The sequence below is a fragment of the Anarrhichthys ocellatus genome, unplaced genomic scaffold, assembly GCF_004355925.1.
Source record: "Anarrhichthys ocellatus isolate YVR2014 unplaced genomic scaffold, GSC_Weel_1.0 scaffold1, whole genome shotgun sequence".
Lineage (NCBI taxonomy): Eukaryota > Metazoa > Chordata > Actinopteri > Perciformes > Anarhichadidae > Anarrhichthys > Anarrhichthys ocellatus.
In genome coordinates, this window is record NW_022280031.1 from 673,980 (window position 1) to 691,911 (window position 17,932).

Below are 17,932 nucleotides of genomic sequence, written 5' to 3' on the forward strand. Positions count from 1 at the left end.
ATGCACTTCAATATACAAAAAGTAGTTCTGGAACTCTTGACTTTAGAAAAAATAAAACTCTCGGCATCACACCCATAAGCTCACAATAACCGATTAAGCGCCACTCGGTTTTTTACGAGGTGCACGTGAAGGCATCAGGGGGTTTAATGCGTAAAAAAAACAAAAAAAAAAACCCTCGTGTGGCAGCTGTCGCTTGACTGACAGATGAAGTGGCCAATCAGGGGTAGAAATGTATTTTGGTGAGCAGAGGTCTGCCATGAGGACTTCATGGGTGTCAGTCAGGATGCGTTTAACGTTTTGTTACCATACAATTCAGTATTATGAACGAAACAGACCAACAGTATCAGGGTGCCAAGAGCTATGATGGAATCAAAACATAACCTCACACCTGTCACTAATTAAGTCAGGGATATGTAAGTCCAAGAAAGCCTTTGACCTGTTGTGTAACAACACATGGTCAGCTAACAAGCCTCTTGGTTTATTATTATTATAACCACCAGCTGAACCTGTTCAGTACATAGCTACTGTCAATGTGGCTTAACTGATAACTAACTGAACTGATAGCTTAAATGTACTGTCTGAGCAACAACACATGTTATTAAGGCAAATACAAGTGAATTAAATGTGAGTGAACTTGAAAGTATGTAACTACACGACCATGTATCATGTATTATGTATGTACTATATCAGAAACATCATTTCCCAAGTTTTCCCTTGTTTTCTTTTGATAGACAAACACTAAAATATTATATAGTTTGGAGAGTAATGCATAATAGTGACAACAAAATGCCTTCTTGTGTGTCACGCAGACTTATGTGAATTTCCAAAATGCTGGTAAAGCTTTGCGTGTTCTGACTTTCAATGTGAGTTGAGAATAAAAACAAAATGTGCCATATCATATTTTTTGCATGGAAGGCTTGTTGCTCTTTCTTTTATTTGTGTATACAATATGCTGATCATTGCATTCTGAGAGTCTCTTGATAGTAAAATCCATCCATATCAAGGAACATAAATAACAGTGTCAAAAGGCACAGCATTGTGTTAACAAACAAAACAATTATTAAACAGTAAATTACACAATACAGATTCATTATTTTCTCTCATATTGTCTAAAGGTCTCAAAAAAAAAGAAAACCAAATACTTTTACATGCCAGATTATAAAATAGGAGCAACATCAAGTCACTGCATGGCCAATGTAGATAAGGAATATGGGTATTTTGAAAGGCAAAAGATTCATTTCTTTAAGTCAACCTCTGCACTGCATCAAAATGACACAAAATGACACAGAAACCGCTGATAACTTTGAAGACATTTCATCAAAGTGATCATGAGTTACACGCTCTTTGACGGGCGAGGCAGCACCAGCTTCAGCCCAATGTCAACTACACAGGAAGGCATGTAAGAGAGGGGGATCCAGATAAGCTTAGCATCCCAGCCGGGGCTGTATCTGGTGCGTGGGTGAGCAGCAGTCAGAGCGTGCTCCATGCAGCCGGTCACCTTGGAGAGGTCCGTGTCGCAGATAGCATTCATGATCAAACGCTGGACCTTGATGTCTGAAAATGAGAATATATATAACATATATATTTTGTACTTGATGGCATTTTTTTTTTACTTCCCCCTTGAAATGTATATGTATCGTATATTGAGTGAGATTCATGATACTTTTTAAAGGTATATTATGTAGGATTTGGTGGCATCTAGCGGTGGGGTTGCAGATTGCAACCAACTGAAACTTCCCCCGTGGGGCGAATCGTGTAGGAGAACTAAGGTGGCCGACACAAAGTCGCAGAAATGCGAATGGCCCTGTCTAGAGCCAGTGTTTGGTTTGTTCAGTTGAGGCTATACTGTAGAAACATGGCAGCCAGCTCCGTGAAGACTATCCGTATACAAAAGGCTCATTCTAAGCTGACGCAACGATTCCTATTTTTTTCAGTGATTAAGCACTACAGAAAACATTCATATCAAAGCCGGTGGCTCACAGGTAACGATAGAGCAGCACTAACAGTGCAAACAATGCCGAAAATATAAAATATAAGAATGTTTAATATAGCTGCTTTTACATTATATTCTATTTCTGCCAATTGATGCTCCTAAATGCTACACAATGGACCCTTAACGTCGTTAAAAAGTATTTTTATTTGGAATTTTTATGTTGCCTTCAGGTACAGCTAAGCAGCTTGTCTTCAGGAAACAAATTCAATGGGACTTTTAACTTTCACTATCACTTCACAGGTTTATTTGAAATGTGACAGGATTATTTTTTTTAAATCTGTATCTGTTTTATATTTGTGATTTTGATCACAATCAAAAGACAGTGATGCTTACTCATAGTTTGAAATAACGATTAGCAGTCTACTTACATTTATCGAGGTACTTGTCTCCATAGCTGGCTTGTACTTCAGGGCTGAGCTGGTTCCACAGGCGATGCAGCTCCCTCTCGAGGGGTTCCAGGCTCGTCACTGCGGTCTTGAAAAACCCCGGCTCAATGATACACACATTGATTCCAAAGTAGTTAATATCTCTCCTGACAACAGAAACGTCACGTAGAGTAACATAAAACATGACATGCGCATAGATTTATATAGACAACAGAGATTTAAACAAGTTTGTGACACCGGCCGCAACCTTTTGATCGAACGTTTTATATTAGAAATGGGCTTTGTGGTTTGAGCGTAACAAATAAAAACCCAATAGTCTATTAAATAAACACAGTAAGACTGCCTGGTCTCATGAGCCAATATTTGTCTGCCTGGAATATGCAGAGGCAGTTTGTTTTGTGTATTACTGTAATTTGTTGAATGGGAGGTGTTTTATTGCTCTAAATGTGTGTTATTGTTCATCTTTTATTAAAAAAAAAGAGAATGTCTAATATAAAAATCTGTCTACAAACCCAATATCCCTCATGGGACATTGACGATGTGAAGATTGCAACTTGAATGCCTATTTGTTCTTATAACTAGAAGATAGGGTTTTCTAAAAGTTAAGGATAACTGGCTCCACAAAATACTTTCTTTGTGTTTAATGAAGCACATCGGTTGTTACAGTATACGCTCTTTTTACCTGAGGCAGTCCGAGAAAGACTCCACTGCAAACTTGGAGATGCAGTATCCACCACCGTTTGCAGCCACCCTGCCCAGCACCGACGCTACGTTTACAATACGGCCGCGAGCCTTTTTGATGAGGGGCAGGAAGGTCATTGTCATGGCAATCACTCCATTCATGTTGACTTTCAGTACGCTGTGGAAATCCTCCACTTTCATCCACTCTGAAGGACCCATGGGCAGTGAGCATCCAGCGTTGTTCACAACACCCCAGAGTCCTGCGAAGAAAACGAAAGACAAAAAGTGGACGTATATGTATCTTGTGTTGCAGATCGGCCTTGTGGAATTTGATCGAGTCAGTCATCCCTTTAATCAAACAATGCAGCATCATCTCTCACCCTTATCGCCGACCTCCTTCTTGGTCCACTCCATGGCTTTCTGGATGCTGTCCTGACTGGTCACATCCAGAAGGACAGTCTTCAAATAAGGGCCCGCCGCCCTCTTCAGGTCATCTGCTCCCTTTTCTGTGAGACAGCCAGCGAGCACGTGGAAACCTTTTCGATCGAGCTTCTTACACAGCAGGTTTCCAAAGCCCGAGTCGCAGCCGGTCACAAAGACATACTTCTCAGTGACGTCCTCGATCTCCAGGCTGTCTCGGTACAGCCACACGAGAATCCACAACACCACAAAGGTGCCACTGATGTATGAGCAAGCATTTTCCCTGAAAGAGAACGGCGAGGAGACGAAGGCAGGGATTTGACTTTGAGAAAATATTCTAGAGGAGTAAGCCTGGAGGTTCAACGCTTTGGTGACAGCAGCCAAATTACTGCAGAAAATCTAGTGTAGCATCATGTATTCTTACCCTAAAACATCATAGACAAACTGCATATCCATGCTGCTTCCAGGATTAGAAGTGAGTCCTTGGTCACCAGGAGGACTTAGTGCTTGCTAAAAAAGTCGAGCAAATGTTATTGACATGGCAAACTGCCACATTAGATTTTACAGGATTGGAAAGTAGAAATACTTCAGATGACTTATTTCAGGAATCCCCATGACCAAATCCCTACTCTATTTCATCATATTGTAGGGTTCATGGAACTTCTCTGATAACTAAGGGAAACAATGAGTTCGTTCACAGAGCGCCTTGAAATATTGAACTGCTCTGGGCACATGAGAAATCTTTGGTTAATACTCTTATGGGAGAAAGAAAGGTATTTGGGAGGGAGGGGGCCCCGAGGAGGGAGGGGCACATTGTTTTGAAGCATAAATGTACTGCCCGTGACCTAGCTGCTTATGCTGCTCATTAGCTGAAAACCAATTAGTTCCCCAGCTTATTAGTGGTTAAAAGATACTTCTATGGCCTATTTTATCCATGAAATCAAATTTGCCTGCAGACTTAAGTAAGTTTTAATTAATAATTAGTTTATATATTGTTGATGTTAGCTTGAGAACATTAGGTAAAACACAATTGACCCTATAAAATGAGGGAAATTTAATTTAGTTTCTCAACACTAGTTAACATATTCTGAAAAATATAACAGAATACCTCAAAAATATATACAGTATATCAATATAATTTGCAGGTAAAACTATTCAAACTCAAACCCCAATTAGGCTACTGCTTGCTGTAAGCTTTTTTTTATTAACTTGTAAACGAATTGTTTCATGGATTAAATATGAGACATTCGCAACAGGAAATTGGGATCATTGTCAATATTACAGAGTTTAATGAGCAGAAAAATAAATCAGAGCACACAAGAATGAGAAAGTACTTCGTTTTAATTCAACAGTAAGAGAGTTAATTTCATAAAAACTATATTATCCTACCTTTTCCTCTTTTTGAGAAGTGATGGATCTCCACAAGTTATCCGTCCTCTTCCCTTTCCCTTTCAGGTTATTCTTCTGTGTTAACTCAGAGAGGCTGGTCAGAGAGAGGCTTTATCCCTTTGGTTTATCCTTTAAGACAAGTCCGCAATTGGTAATCCCCAATCCGTAACCACTGGGTCTGTGCATGTGTGTGTGAGTTTAAGAAAGAAAAAGTGGTGGGAATTACAGCAAACATCACAACTTTCTGAACACAATGTGAAGTCGGATATCATATAACTTTGTTTTTTGTTGGGTAACTGCTCACAGTACATGATCTACTTTTCATGACATCAGGTTCTTTGAAGAAGTCGACATGAAATCTTGCTTGTTCCTTTTATTAGAACCTGGTGGTTCTCAGGGTATACAGAAGAAGTACTTTATGTTTTAAGAGTGTTAAAACAAACTTAGAATAAGCCTGCATGTCAAAGCCTCGTGCACCCTTAAACAACGTGTTTAATCTCATTGGCCCCCCTTGTTCACTGACCTATTATATCAGTCTTAACGCTGAAACAATATGTGCAGTATACTCTGTAACTGCACTCTGTGCTGCACGTTTTGAGACTGGTCAGCTGGTAGTGCAGAGATGTTGAACGTTAACAAGAAGTGGCCATTGTATTGTACATTGTATTGCGGCTTATCAATGTATTTATTCAACAAAACCCTGATGCAATAATAAGGAAAAGTATTTTGTGTAAATGTGACTTGCTTCACAAATGCATCCTCCATAATAAAACTACCTTTAGACTTGCCGGAAGGACGTTTGTCAAAATGTTGTCTTGAACAAAGACATATATTAAACTGCGGATATGAGCGTGACGAAAGACTCAAACTGAAGGATCATGTGTTACAAACTGCATCTTTCATTCATTCATTCATTCATTATCCAAACCGCTTATCCTGCTCAGGGTTGCGGGGCACTGGAGCCGATCCCAGCTGACATTGGGCGAAGGCAGGGTTCACTCTGGACAGGTTGCCAGTTCATCGCAGGGCAAACTGCATCTTGACTCTGGTTTTCTATTGTTTTATTATGCAATGAATTTATGTAATTGGTTACCCAACACGGCTGCAATTTCATGAGTGAATTTAACAGCCACGTGTGTCACGACACACCTTCCACTAATAATCCAATCACCATAGCCAAGCTAATATTTATCCAGTTATAATAGTTAGTGGATTATCAGTAGTTTTATTACAATACTTTTAAACCGTAAATGTATGTTACTACTTTGACATTTGACCTTCTGTTTTCATAAAGGCCACCATTAAACCATCACCCAAACTCCAATCCTTGACCCGGAAGTCCTTAAGAACTATAAAGCATCAAACGTGTGTTAAAGTCTGAGAGTCCTAACTCAAATGTAAATGCTCATCAGCGCTCTCACAGTTCTGGTAGTTTTCCTGATCACTACTGACACAGATTGTGAGTTTTTAACATCCAGACCAGAGGATCTTTTTTGAAGTATAGCCTGCTCAAACTTACCTTCATGCTAATTTGTCTTTTCATATCACAGCTGTTGTGAACATTTGTATTTATACACACTTAAAGTGGTCGATTAAATGTATTACACCAGTGTATTGTTTGATTTTATTAAAAAAAAATGTTCCAACGGGAACAAAAGTCAGTGAAGTTGTCTGACAAGAACAGTAAATCACGTATAATACATTAAAATATACACACAATTTAAGTATCAGGTGCTGAAAAGAAGCCTTCCTATAAAACGCTTTTAGGAGATACGACAGACAAGTATCTCCTAACATCACTGTGGTCGATAATCATACGCTTGAAAGAATTTAATGACTTGCTATTATTGTACAAGGTGCGACAGTGAACATTGCCCTAAAACACAGACAAGTCATTGGTTAAACATGGCCGTCCTATGATCAGAGCTCGGGCTCGTGATCGCTCACAGAGGCAGAATAATGATGCTCGACAATGTGTACATGTATACAAAGAAGCTTTGTGGCCGGTGGCAATTTGTCTGTGGCCCCTTATGCATATTTATATTTTTTTCAATTACCAAGACACAAAAACTGGTACTTCGGTCATAATTATTGAAACCCCTGACTCATGTAGCCAATATATTGACCAGGTATGCTAAATCATAAGCACATTTTCTCATTTACACCAAGTTTAAAAACGTTTTTTTTTTTGCAAATAGCTGAACAGCTATCGACATTAAACACATCTTTCAGAAACTAAAAGCCTTTGTGGGTTGTTAGCTAAACACTGCTATTGAAATACCACACATTTAATTATCAAGTCGCCTGCACCCAGAATGCACATGTGAATACACCTGTAACCAGTGAGATCAGTTAGAAATCATAGCTGGAACACTATAAATAGGATTCAGGTTTGCTCTTTGGTTTGCACAACAACAGAGGCCAATTCTGGAGAGAAAGTTAGAGGAAGTAATTGCAATATACCGAATTTTGCTTAAAAATACAATTATGTTCAATGAAATTGTGTTTGATTCTGTTATAAAAATGTCAAAGACTTCAGATAATAGTGTTTTGTACCTGTTTTTATGGTTTTGAGTGAAGTGTTTGCTATTGTAAGATATATATGATTTTGTATGTTGTGTACGTTTTCTGTACGGTTAGTTTTAACAAAGTGGGCCTGTTTCAGAAATTGTGTTTTAACAACTGCAAAAAATTGTGACAAGCAGGTGAACCAAGATTTTATATGCGACGCCTTCAAAACTCCATACTGACATAGCACATCGTTCAATAACAGACTGCCTGAATGTTATTGATTCATTGAAGTCACCACTAAATAGATGTTAGACCCATTTCAAACTGTCAGCAGTTCACTGAACAAAGTAAGCGTCAGAATTACTACACTCTGCGGACGAGCCAAGTCATCGCTGCTTCCATCTTTGCCGATACTGGCTCTTCATTCCAGTGCGTTTAGGTTCAGCTGTGAACATCCCAGCATGAAGTTTATGAGGAAGCAGACTGCAGTGGACCCTTGTGTACGTACTCCAGAGCTGTGGCAATGGTCCTCATGTCCATCTCAATACTGCGGGCCCAGTTCTCCACATCCCCAATTTCCTGTTCAAATGAGAGTACAGAAACAGAAGTAGCATCATTAGTGTATGTCGATCAGTCTTGCCTATTATCAGGACCGGCAACATGCATCATTTCCAGACACCCTGTCTCCCCTGTGAGGATGACATAAGCTGGGTAATTGTAGAGGGAGTGGAAACTCATTCATGAATTGCTTTTAGCAGCTGTCGAATCCGCTCAGATCCAGGACCTGTGTCGGGGCCCTTCAATTAAACTAATCTGCTATTAGTAAAATATAAACCTGAGGAACAAAACAAGTTTGCAACAAGACAATGTTTGTGGTATTATTATTTATATTTGAACAAGGTGCACAGTGGGATAAGACAGTATACGTATATGGTTGTGTCTGCATTAAGCAATACTTAGTGATATTAACACCGAGTCTTAGTACTCAATATAATGTAAGACGGTCACTCACACAGAGTGCTGAAGCAACTCATAATACACCAAACATTTAACTTAATTAAATGTGATGCTGACTGCAGGTGCTTCTATCAGGTATATGATATTTAGGACCTCATATTATTTACAGAAAACAACTTTTCATATTGCCATAAAAAGTAAGGGCACTTATTGATTTGACAGCTGTAGACTTAAAACCGTATAAAGGTTATATAAGCAGATCACGTGACAGAAAAGCCTCATGGACAGTGTATCCTACCTTTAGGGCCTGATTGAAACCCTCCACCATACTGATCCACTGAGCAGTTTGTTTGGAGAACTGGCTCGCCTGCACTTGGAGAGTCTTCACCTCATGGTCGAGCTTACGCTGGTTTACGTATGCCTGGGCCACTCTAAAGTTAAACAGGAAAGGATTTTTAAAAAATTAAGCGCTACAGTATCACTTATTAATGAAAATATAGCATTATGTATAAATATGTTGTTGCATGTGGGGGCGGATTTGTATTTGACAGTGCAAAGTCTAAATCATATCAATTTCTCCATTCAAACAGAAAACATACTGCGTTATTCAAACTAGACGACATCTTACCAAGTCACAAAGGGATTTTAGTACATAAGCGTTTTCATAAAACACCGCATCCCACTCTTGTTCTTTAAGCTGATTGTCTTGGTTTCATCACAACTTTCACAATGTCAACAATCTCAATGTACTATTAGTGGTTGTGTCACACACTGCCAAGAATGTATGGCTTTATTTTACTGGCTCAGACAGAGGTGTTGGTGGGTCAGCTTGGCAGTAATCTGTTAGGGAACCATGGGACCCAGAAAATCTACACCTGTGACTTCAGGGAACGTGTTTATGACGCAGCAGCAGCAGGACATATACCTCGTTTTAGGAGCAGGGGTACAGTATTCATCCACTGTTACTGGACCAACACAAAGAGAATTTGCTTTAAACTATAAAATTAATATAATTTAATATTCAGTAGCAACCTTAATCGTCTATCACCACGACAAATACGGTGGTGCTGAAATCATTAGCTAATAAAAAAAAAGAAAAATAATCTTCAACATTTGCTGTTCCATCTTCTCAAAAGTGATGATTTCCTTTCTTTTCTGTTTATCATTTTGACTTGAATATCTTTAGATTTTAAAGCTAAAAAATCATTGGAACAAATCAGTGGATTTGGTATTTTTCATTATTGTCTGACATTGTATTGACTATACTTACAATATTAGTAATTTACAGATAAATCAATAGCAAAAATATTTGCTAAAACAGCCTCAATATCATTACAGCCGACATGAGTCAATCAACAGAAAATGATTTGCCAACTATTTTAATAATTGATTTATCATTTCAAATGTAATTTCCCCAAGCAAAAACACCAAACATTTGTGTTTTGTATAATTGTTAACTGAATATCTTTGGGTTTTGGAATGTTTGTCAGACAAAGCAAGACATTTGAAGACATCACATGGGGCTTCAGGAAATTGCAACAGGAATTTATTTAAAGTATTCTGACATTTTGAGTAATCAAGAACATAATTGGCAGATTAATCGAGAATAAAATAATCGTAGTTAAAGTTTACGACAACATAATTCAAGCCAACTGTACAAACTAGTGCAGATGATTTACAGCAACAGGTCAAACTAAATATAAGTGATACCTTATGTTGGGTAAGTTTGTGAACCAGGTGGCAACAATCTGTAAAATCAAGAATTTGACAGAATGATGTGCAGTATACCTTTTACTGGGACGTATCTCACTACTTAGTGAGGGTGCCAGGATGTCAATACATCTCATATCCTACCACTACCTCTCCACAACTATGAAATAAATCAGCAGGATGTCTGCCAGACCTATGACAAAAACATAGACAGCAGGGGTGTAGGAGCAGGATTTACATACCCGACATTGAGGTGGTCTACCAGAGCTTCTGTCAGACAGGTGGCTGCAGCGATAGCTTCACGTCTGCGTCTCTCTGTGCAAGTAAAAAGATCAACACAGACAACTAATTCGTCAGCACTATTGTGTACCAACGGGGCCGTCTGAGACACTCTATCGGCTTTGTTTTTAGCATCTATTAGCATGATAGCTAACCAGCTAGCAGTCACTCACCCTGCTGCTCCTTCCGCTCATTCTGCTTCGCCTGGTGCTCCTTCAGCAGACGAGACAACATCTTTAGTGGTTGTGGAGATGAATTTGCAATTTATTTTTTTTATCTTTTAACTAACGTTGGTTGAGTAACATGGCTATACAACCAGAGACGTTGGAGATGCTATCAGCTGTCTTGTAATGTTACAACCGCTATCACGAGACCTAGCTCAAGGACGACAGGAGTGGGCGTGCCAAAAAATGGCGTCTCGCATGCCACCATTTATCATAATCAATGCAATGATATTACATTTTTGTTATTAACTAACGCAAGACACAGTGTAGGGATCAGACCAGCTAACGTTAGTAGACTGAATGGTAGCTCCAGAATTTAAAAATGCATGTAATCGCTCTTTATTTTATAATTTAGTTAGGAAAATTAGTTTTATGGTGACGTCAATATCAGTTGCAACGTCATGTCGTTTTAACCTTCAAAATAAAAGTGTAAATAACACTATTATTGCTACAACTACAACTACAACGCCTACTTATACTGCTATTACTACGACTACTACTATTACTGCTACTGCTACGATTACTGCTGCTACTAATATGTTTAATGATACATAATAATAATAATAATAATAATAGCAATGTTATAACTAAATTGTGAAGTAGAAGACAAGAATGTTCAGTAAAATAACATAATTACACAACACATCCAATGGGCAAGAGACATGATTGAAAGGGGAAAAAGGTAGCAACACACATTTCTTCTGGCAGGCTTCGGTCATTATTGGTGTTATGACCGAGTACAGTCCATTCATCATTAATGTAAGTAATAAAAGAGAAAATATTATTCTCAATTTTACAGTATAACAATTGCAACCTGAGGTTCAATAGCTTCTCCAGAGCGTTCAATGTTTCGCGGTCCTCAAAGTGCCATGAATACACTCCATAATAGCTACTGAGGTTCCAAATCAGATCAGGCAACATTTTATTGTGAAAAACTTGTAGCGGAAAACCTGATCATGTTCTGGCTAGCGGAACATAAGGCTATGGCGATGGCAGGCTGTCAACAACGTAGGAATAGCCGAAATTGAATTCTGCTTGGCTCTTTATCGTCTGCTTCTGCCAGGTATGGTCATCCAGCGTTAGTCTTTCACCGAAGAGAAGGATATATTCTCGGCTGAACGATCGAAGCTGCGTGAGGAGCCGTGTGGTGTTAGCATTACTAACGTTACTTAATGCACGGTTAGCTTATGCGTTGCTGTTCAGGACGTCGGAGAACAAAGTTGCCCCAGGTGGTGGAACTTCTCGGTTTCTCTCAGTTATTCACAAAAAACACCCAACGTTAGATTACATCCCATAATACACCTTAGCAATATCACGGTCTAAACTGTTATTCTTCTAATGGGTCGTGTTTGAAGTTGTCTTGACAACAAATCTCCCGGCTAACCCCTTGCTAACATGACAGATAACGCTACTAAGCTACAGTTGTAACGTAACGGCCTTTATGTTACAGATAGCAGGGCGCACGTCGCCTCTTTTACAACTTTATGTTACTGTCTGATATCTACTTAATATGTGTATGTTAAACTGTAACCCATCCCTGTTGTCTAGTATTTAAAATAAGTTAACTTATTGTCCTGCCAAAGGATAGTGTCTAAGATTAGCAAGGACGGTTTAGTGAGTCTTACTTAAGCCAAGTTAAGGATGGGATTTTCCGTTATGGTTACGTTACATGGTGGTTTCTTGAAATAGCTAAGCTAACTATGTCAGTGGGGAACATGCATTTTAGTGGTCTGACATTAAAATGATCTTAAATCCACATAGTGTATAAAATAATATTGTACACGGTGACTTAGACAGTGTCAGGCAGTAATAAGGTTCAATAAAAATGTCATTGCCTTTCAGTGTGATTATTATACAGTTAACATTATGTAAAAACGTGCCCACAGTTTAGTTTAAATACATACTAAAAAGCAAATTCACATGACATGTTTTGCTTAGATTTTATTGTGAAGATCAAAAGTTAGGTCATATATTTGATTTAGGGTCACCACAATGCAACTCTTTTAATGTCTCCAGATATCTAAACTGTACACACCCCTTTGTTCAGTTAGATAGTCTCATCAATCTATACCTGCTATCGCATGTAAAGCCAGGCTATATTTTCCAGTGACAGTAGCAACCCAACAGCCTAATCACTCTGTAAGGTTACCTGCACAGAGTGCCCCATGTTTACATCTGGTGTCACTGGTTGCATTTGTTGCAGATCCTTTCGGTGTACCCAAACCAGGCTTCAGTGTTATGGATGAACCATGAAGGCCCAATTACAAGTCACAGGTAACTTATCAGTTGTCATTGCAATATTTGTAAGCTCGCTTATCAAATAAAACTAGACACCTATTTGACGAATTGATACAGTTGTAGAGTTCAGTATTGTCTGACTTTGGCTATAGGAAGCTAAAGGCTATGGGATGTTTAAGTTCCTGTAGTTAAAAAAATGTTTTTGGAGCTGTTGCTGACTTGTTGTTTTCAGTACAGCGAAGCTACAGGAAGTGGTGGTTTGTATTCATGTTCATGGTATTAGCAAGTTGTTGCATCTTTACCAAATGCAACTTCTGATCCATTGTGATCAGATCTACTGAAAGTTACACTACCTACAATTTCAATGTGGTGTTTTATCCTCTCTAGTGCTTTCAGCCAAGCTGAAGGAAAACAGAAAGAACTGGTTTGGTCCCAGCCCTTATGTCGAGGTAACCGTGGATGGCCAGTCAAAGAGGACTGAGAAGTGCAACAACACACACAGTCCCAAGTGGAAACAGGCTGTCACAGTGTGAGTATGACTTCCTGTCATAGGAAAGAAATCAGGTTATTAAGTATCAGATGATGGAATACAAATATGATTCATTTGAACTGAATTTCAACTACATACAACATTGTGGGGTTATTAGCATTTTAGTTGCAGGTCTGTTTCTTTTGTAATGTTACTGAGCTGGGACTTTGGTGATTGTGTCAATGAGGGCAGTCAAAATACTTGGAGGGCTGAATGAATATTTGATGTATCTGAATGAAAACAGCCCCCCAACACTTTAAACCTTATTGTGGTTTCTGTGCCATGGAGATAGGGCCCAGTGTGTACAAATAAGTAAGTAACTGGTGAAACTAATACACCACCTCAGGGGCATTTTATTAGTAAATCTCTGCAGCACTGTACCTCAAATCTTTAAATGTGTCTATTTTTGCCACCCTAAAGCCTTGAAGGGACGTCTTACAGTTGCCTTGTGGCATTCTATAGAACTGCAGTGATGTCAAACAAACGACGACTATGAATCCTTTCAGCATTAGTGCCAACCATCCTTCATCTTTTTCTCTGGTGGTGACTATCATGTCATTTTCTTGCTTATCTACAGAATTGTTACTCCGGTCAGCAAGCTGATATTTCGTGTTTGGAGCCACCAGACACTGAAAGCAGACATCCTGTTGGGAGTGGGCCTACTGGAGATCAGTGAGAGCCTTAAGGCTAACGACCTGAAACGTGAGTTCACATGACTCTCCTTGCTAATCTTGTGTTTCCTTAAGTCAAACCAACAACGTTGTGTTATAAATCTTGTTTTAGCACAAGGCTATTTGGTAGTTTGGAGCTAATACTGTCTAGCCTCTTCGGGTTGAGTCCCACGGAGTATTAAGAGACATTCAGGACAAAGTTCTTTATTTCAGGGTAATGAAAAGTGAATCCCTTGTAATCTCACTTTCAGTATTAATTTTGTGTTTACGTCTATCAGCCGTGTAATGTGTTTGGCAGATGTTGCACACATTGTAGACTCTGCACACTTGTGTAAGAGTACATATCTGCCTGTGTTTGTTATGAGACTGCTTTATTGGGCTTTGATGAGCTTAAAAACCAACATGCACAGTAACCACTAGGTTCTCCTTTCCCTGGGATTCAGACCTAACCTTATGACCTTCCACTTGCTTGGACTGTGTTTACAGCATAATACAATGGCTCACCTCGGCATGAGCAAAGCAGGTTACATAAAAGGCTGGTCCTTGCTCTATGTAGCTGCTTCCTTTTCATTTGCAGAGAGTAAAAAAAGATTCTAAGAAACCTTGCCAGTAGCCCCTGGAGGCCATGCTGCTTGTTACACCCTATGTGACTAAAGTGGTTTGAGCTGACAAGAGTGACAGACGCTGCCATAGAGCCCCATACTCTCAAATACCCAGAGAAAGTGACGATTACAAAGGGACAAATTATTTATTTTTTTTATTGGGAAAAGTATGTACATTTAGTGGTAATTTCTACGACCTCAGCGCAGCCTCAGCATCATCTGTTTTCATTTTGTTGTGATGAAGCGTGATGTCAGTCTTGCAAAATTACAAGCACCTGTTTAACACTGTGTTCTGTACCCTCTGCAGTTTGTGAGGTAGTGCAGACACTGCAGCTGTGCTCTGACAGAGACCCTCGGGATGTTGTTGGCGACCTGTCGGTCTGTCTGGACGGCATGCAGGTAGACCCGGAAACCTTTGCCTCGGCAGAGAGAGAACATGGTAAAGAACCACACACAGACACAAACCCACCATACTAGGTCGACCACGGGAACAATTTGAGCACATGAACTATGCAAAGATTTACAAAAATCTATTGATTTAGCTGCTATTAAGAGACTCTCCCATCATTGCCCTTCTAAATTTGCCTGATAGTCATCAGTATTTGTAAAAAAAAAAAAAAAAGGCTTTAACCACTTCTTTTATTACCAACTTAACTCATCACAGATGTATGGAGATCGGCATATTTGTCATACTTTAGTTTTTCACTATGAAATGTGCCTCTCTGTACATATCTTTCTCACAATTCTTAAATAACCAGCAGTAACATCCCAAATTGTTTTAAGTACATGATGTCACTTGTCTTTTTCTCATTCTAGCTACTCTTCCAAATGGAATTGCAAAAAGAAATGGAGACACTGGCAACAGGTGCATTAAACCTTTATTTATAGGCATACATATACGTGCTTCTTTGTACAAATCTTGGGTCAAATCTCTTTTTGTGTGTTTACTTAAAGAAAGCACTCATTGTATACCTGTAGAATAACTTCAGAGAATATCTTGATCCCCAGGTCAAGCAGAGACACATCCCCCTCCAGTGACTCAGAGGAGTGGGTTATTGTACCGAATGGTCACGCCGTCAATGGTGCGGGTTCTCCTTCACGATCTCCAGGGGGCTCCAACGGCCCGCGTCCTCCCAGACCAGCCCGGCCTCCTCCTCCTACGCCTCCCAGACCAGCAGCCTCACCGAGTAGGAAAAGCACAAGATATCAAAGATTTTACAATACGACATTCGCTACATTACATTAGCGATTTACAATTTGACACAACAGTCATTTCACACTCTCGCACACATCGATTATCTTTCAAATACAGAAATGGTGTGTGCATTGTGTTCAGTGACTGCAATCATGCCAAATACACCTCTGCGAATGAATTCACAGATTTAACGGTTTTCTTCTCTGCGATCCTCCCACTCCAATCCCCAGCCTCTTCAAGCAGTTCCTCCCCTAGTGAGCTGAGTGAAGGTCCAGCATCTGATGGTTCTTCTCAGGCGTCAGCTAGTGGATGTTCAAATCAGCAGGATGACTCAAGAGCAGCAACACCAACCGCAACACCAACCGCAACACCAACCGCAACACCAACCGCAACACCAACCGCAATACCAACCGCAACAGCAACCGCAACAGCAACCGCAACAACAACAGCAATAACAACAGCAACAACGACAGCGACCGCAGGTTCTTCCCAGACAGCAAGTGGCCCCAAACCGGGGACCTCTGCCTCAGCAGCTCTGGCCACAACACCTCCCAGAATCACACCCATGAGCAATGGCCCCTTACCACCAGGGTAAATGAGCAAGGCACTGCACTTGCCTCTGAAAGTCCTCACTGAAGTCACTGTTAACAAGCAGTATTTCTGTGTTTTGTTATTGTACCGTGGAGCAGAGTTTGATGTATTTTAAAGATATTTTTTTTAGATTTGTCAGTGACAGAATCAGTTTGCTTGCTTTGTCCTCGCTCACTCGTTTACATTGTGTCTACAGGTGGGAGCAAAGGGCGGACCAGAACGGACGGTTGTACTTCGTGGATCATATTGAGAAAAGGACGACCTGGGAAAGACCCGACCCTCTGCCATCAGGGTACCAACACATGTGATTTATTTTTTTTTTCCTGTGAATACTAACGTGCTCCGCTCGGTTGGACTGTGTGCAGTCGTAAACCATAAAAAATGATGTCAGATTAGTCCAGACATGTTTTATTTTTCTGTTTGCACAGTTAAAGGCTGCAAATCACTCGGTGTGCTCCAGTCCACTTTTAACGTTTTTAGATTTAATGTCAGTAATAATACCAGAACATATTAAAACAAGTGTGCATTGTATTGATACGAATGTCAAGCGGAGCCCTCGGGCACAGCTACGATTTGGCCTCCATTCTTTTTACTTTCGCTGTCCTGTAGGTGGGAGCGCAGGGTGGACCCGATGGGTAGGGTGTACTACGTCGACCACATAACCCGAACTACTACGTGGCAACGACCCACGCAGGAGTCGGTGCGTAACTATGAAGAGTGGCAGCACCAGCGCAGCCAGCTGCAGGGAGCCATGCAGCAGTTCAACCAGAGGTTCATTTATGGGGTGAGAGATTGCACTCACTGCACATGAAGCGCAGTTTGAACATGTATTTGTTTGAATGATCTATTTAAACATTCTGCTTTGAATAATAATTTGTTTGTGATAAGTTTTTTATGGAGTAGAGTAGCTGAATATGCAAAGAATGTACATGTTAAACAGAGATTAAGAGCGCAGAGAAACTATCCACCAGATGAATGTGAAAGCTTTTCAGTGTCAAACTCTGCTGAACATACATCACTCTGCACAGTGAAGCTCAAACATCCGAGTGAAGTAGCGATGAGCAAAATATGTTATTTTTGGTGTAAAACATTCAATAATGTACAGTTCCTTGCAGACCTTGCAGTCTGTGCATGCATCGCAAAGGTCACACCTATTATATTTATTTAGTTTGCTTGAAATAAATCCTCTCACAACAAAGCCATGAACACTTTTAGGGGTTCCCCAGCATAGGACACACTGCTGTAAACTGTCCCCATCTGAGGCATTTCTTTTTCCATCTCTAGTTTACATGTGTGGCATCTTTACTACTTCTCAGTGTTCCTGAAGTCTAATTTGGTTCTCAGGTCTAACACAGACACAAACTAGGATGACCGAATGATCCTAACGATGGACAGCTATGGCTAGCATTTTTACAGTCACGTGGTTGAGGAACATAGAGATGTTAACACCCAGTGGGAACAGAAATCACAATGCTATGAGGCCAATTACCCCTTGCTTCGTGATACATTCTTGCTTTAACATGCTGTGACAAATGCAGTTTTGGAGCGTTTATTTA

At 39.9% G+C, this 17,932-nt stretch overlaps 3 protein-coding genes across 4 annotated transcripts in view; 1 reads left to right on the forward strand and 2 right to left on the reverse strand.

Annotated features, from left to right (window-relative positions):
- Positions 1-1,333: 1,333 nt before the first annotated feature.
- Positions 1,334-3,936, reverse strand: rdh5 (retinol dehydrogenase 5 (11-cis/9-cis)). The gene is made up of 5 exons (XM_031852481.1): positions 3,905-3,936; positions 3,441-3,763; positions 3,062-3,320; positions 2,362-2,525; positions 1,334-1,554 (listed from the first exon to the last, which is right to left on the reverse strand). Exons 1-5 carry the CDS (start codon positions 3,934-3,936, stop codon positions 1,334-1,336), a joined length of 999 nt encoding a protein of 332 aa, XP_031708341.1.
- Positions 3,937-6,481: 2,545 nt separating this feature from the next.
- On the reverse strand, positions 6,482-10,883 carry bloc1s1 (biogenesis of lysosomal organelles complex-1, subunit 1). The gene is made up of 4 exons (XM_031847908.1): positions 10,500-10,883; positions 10,290-10,362; positions 8,636-8,768; positions 6,482-7,959 (listed from the first exon to the last, which is right to left on the reverse strand). The coding sequence occupies exons 1-4, from the start codon at positions 10,558-10,560 to the stop codon at positions 7,849-7,851; spliced, it is 378 nt and encodes a 125-aa protein (XP_031703768.1). The 5' UTR covers positions 10,561-10,883; the 3' UTR covers positions 6,482-7,848.
- Positions 10,884-11,460: 577 nt separating this feature from the next.
- Positions 11,461-17,932, forward strand: part of itcha (itchy E3 ubiquitin protein ligase a) — a 16,384-nt gene continuing 9,912 nt past the window's right edge. Inside the window, exons 1-10 of one of the 2 annotated variants that reach the window (XM_031850198.1) lie at positions 11,461-11,613; positions 12,754-12,824; positions 13,176-13,317; positions 13,895-14,019; positions 14,898-15,029; positions 15,407-15,455; positions 15,599-15,777; positions 16,016-16,376; positions 16,573-16,680; positions 16,986-17,160. In XM_031850198.1, the coding sequence (XP_031706058.1) occupies positions 12,800-12,824; positions 13,176-13,317; positions 13,895-14,019; positions 14,898-15,029; positions 15,407-15,455; positions 15,599-15,777; positions 16,016-16,376; positions 16,573-16,680; positions 16,986-17,160 (1,296 nt within the window). In that variant the 5' untranslated portion in view covers positions 11,461-11,613; positions 12,754-12,799. The remainder of the gene's footprint in view (positions 11,614-12,753; positions 12,825-13,175; positions 13,318-13,894; positions 14,020-14,897; positions 15,030-15,406; positions 15,456-15,598; positions 15,778-16,015; positions 16,377-16,572; positions 16,681-16,985; positions 17,161-17,932) is intronic. The other variant, XM_031850208.1, reaches the window with a different exon arrangement.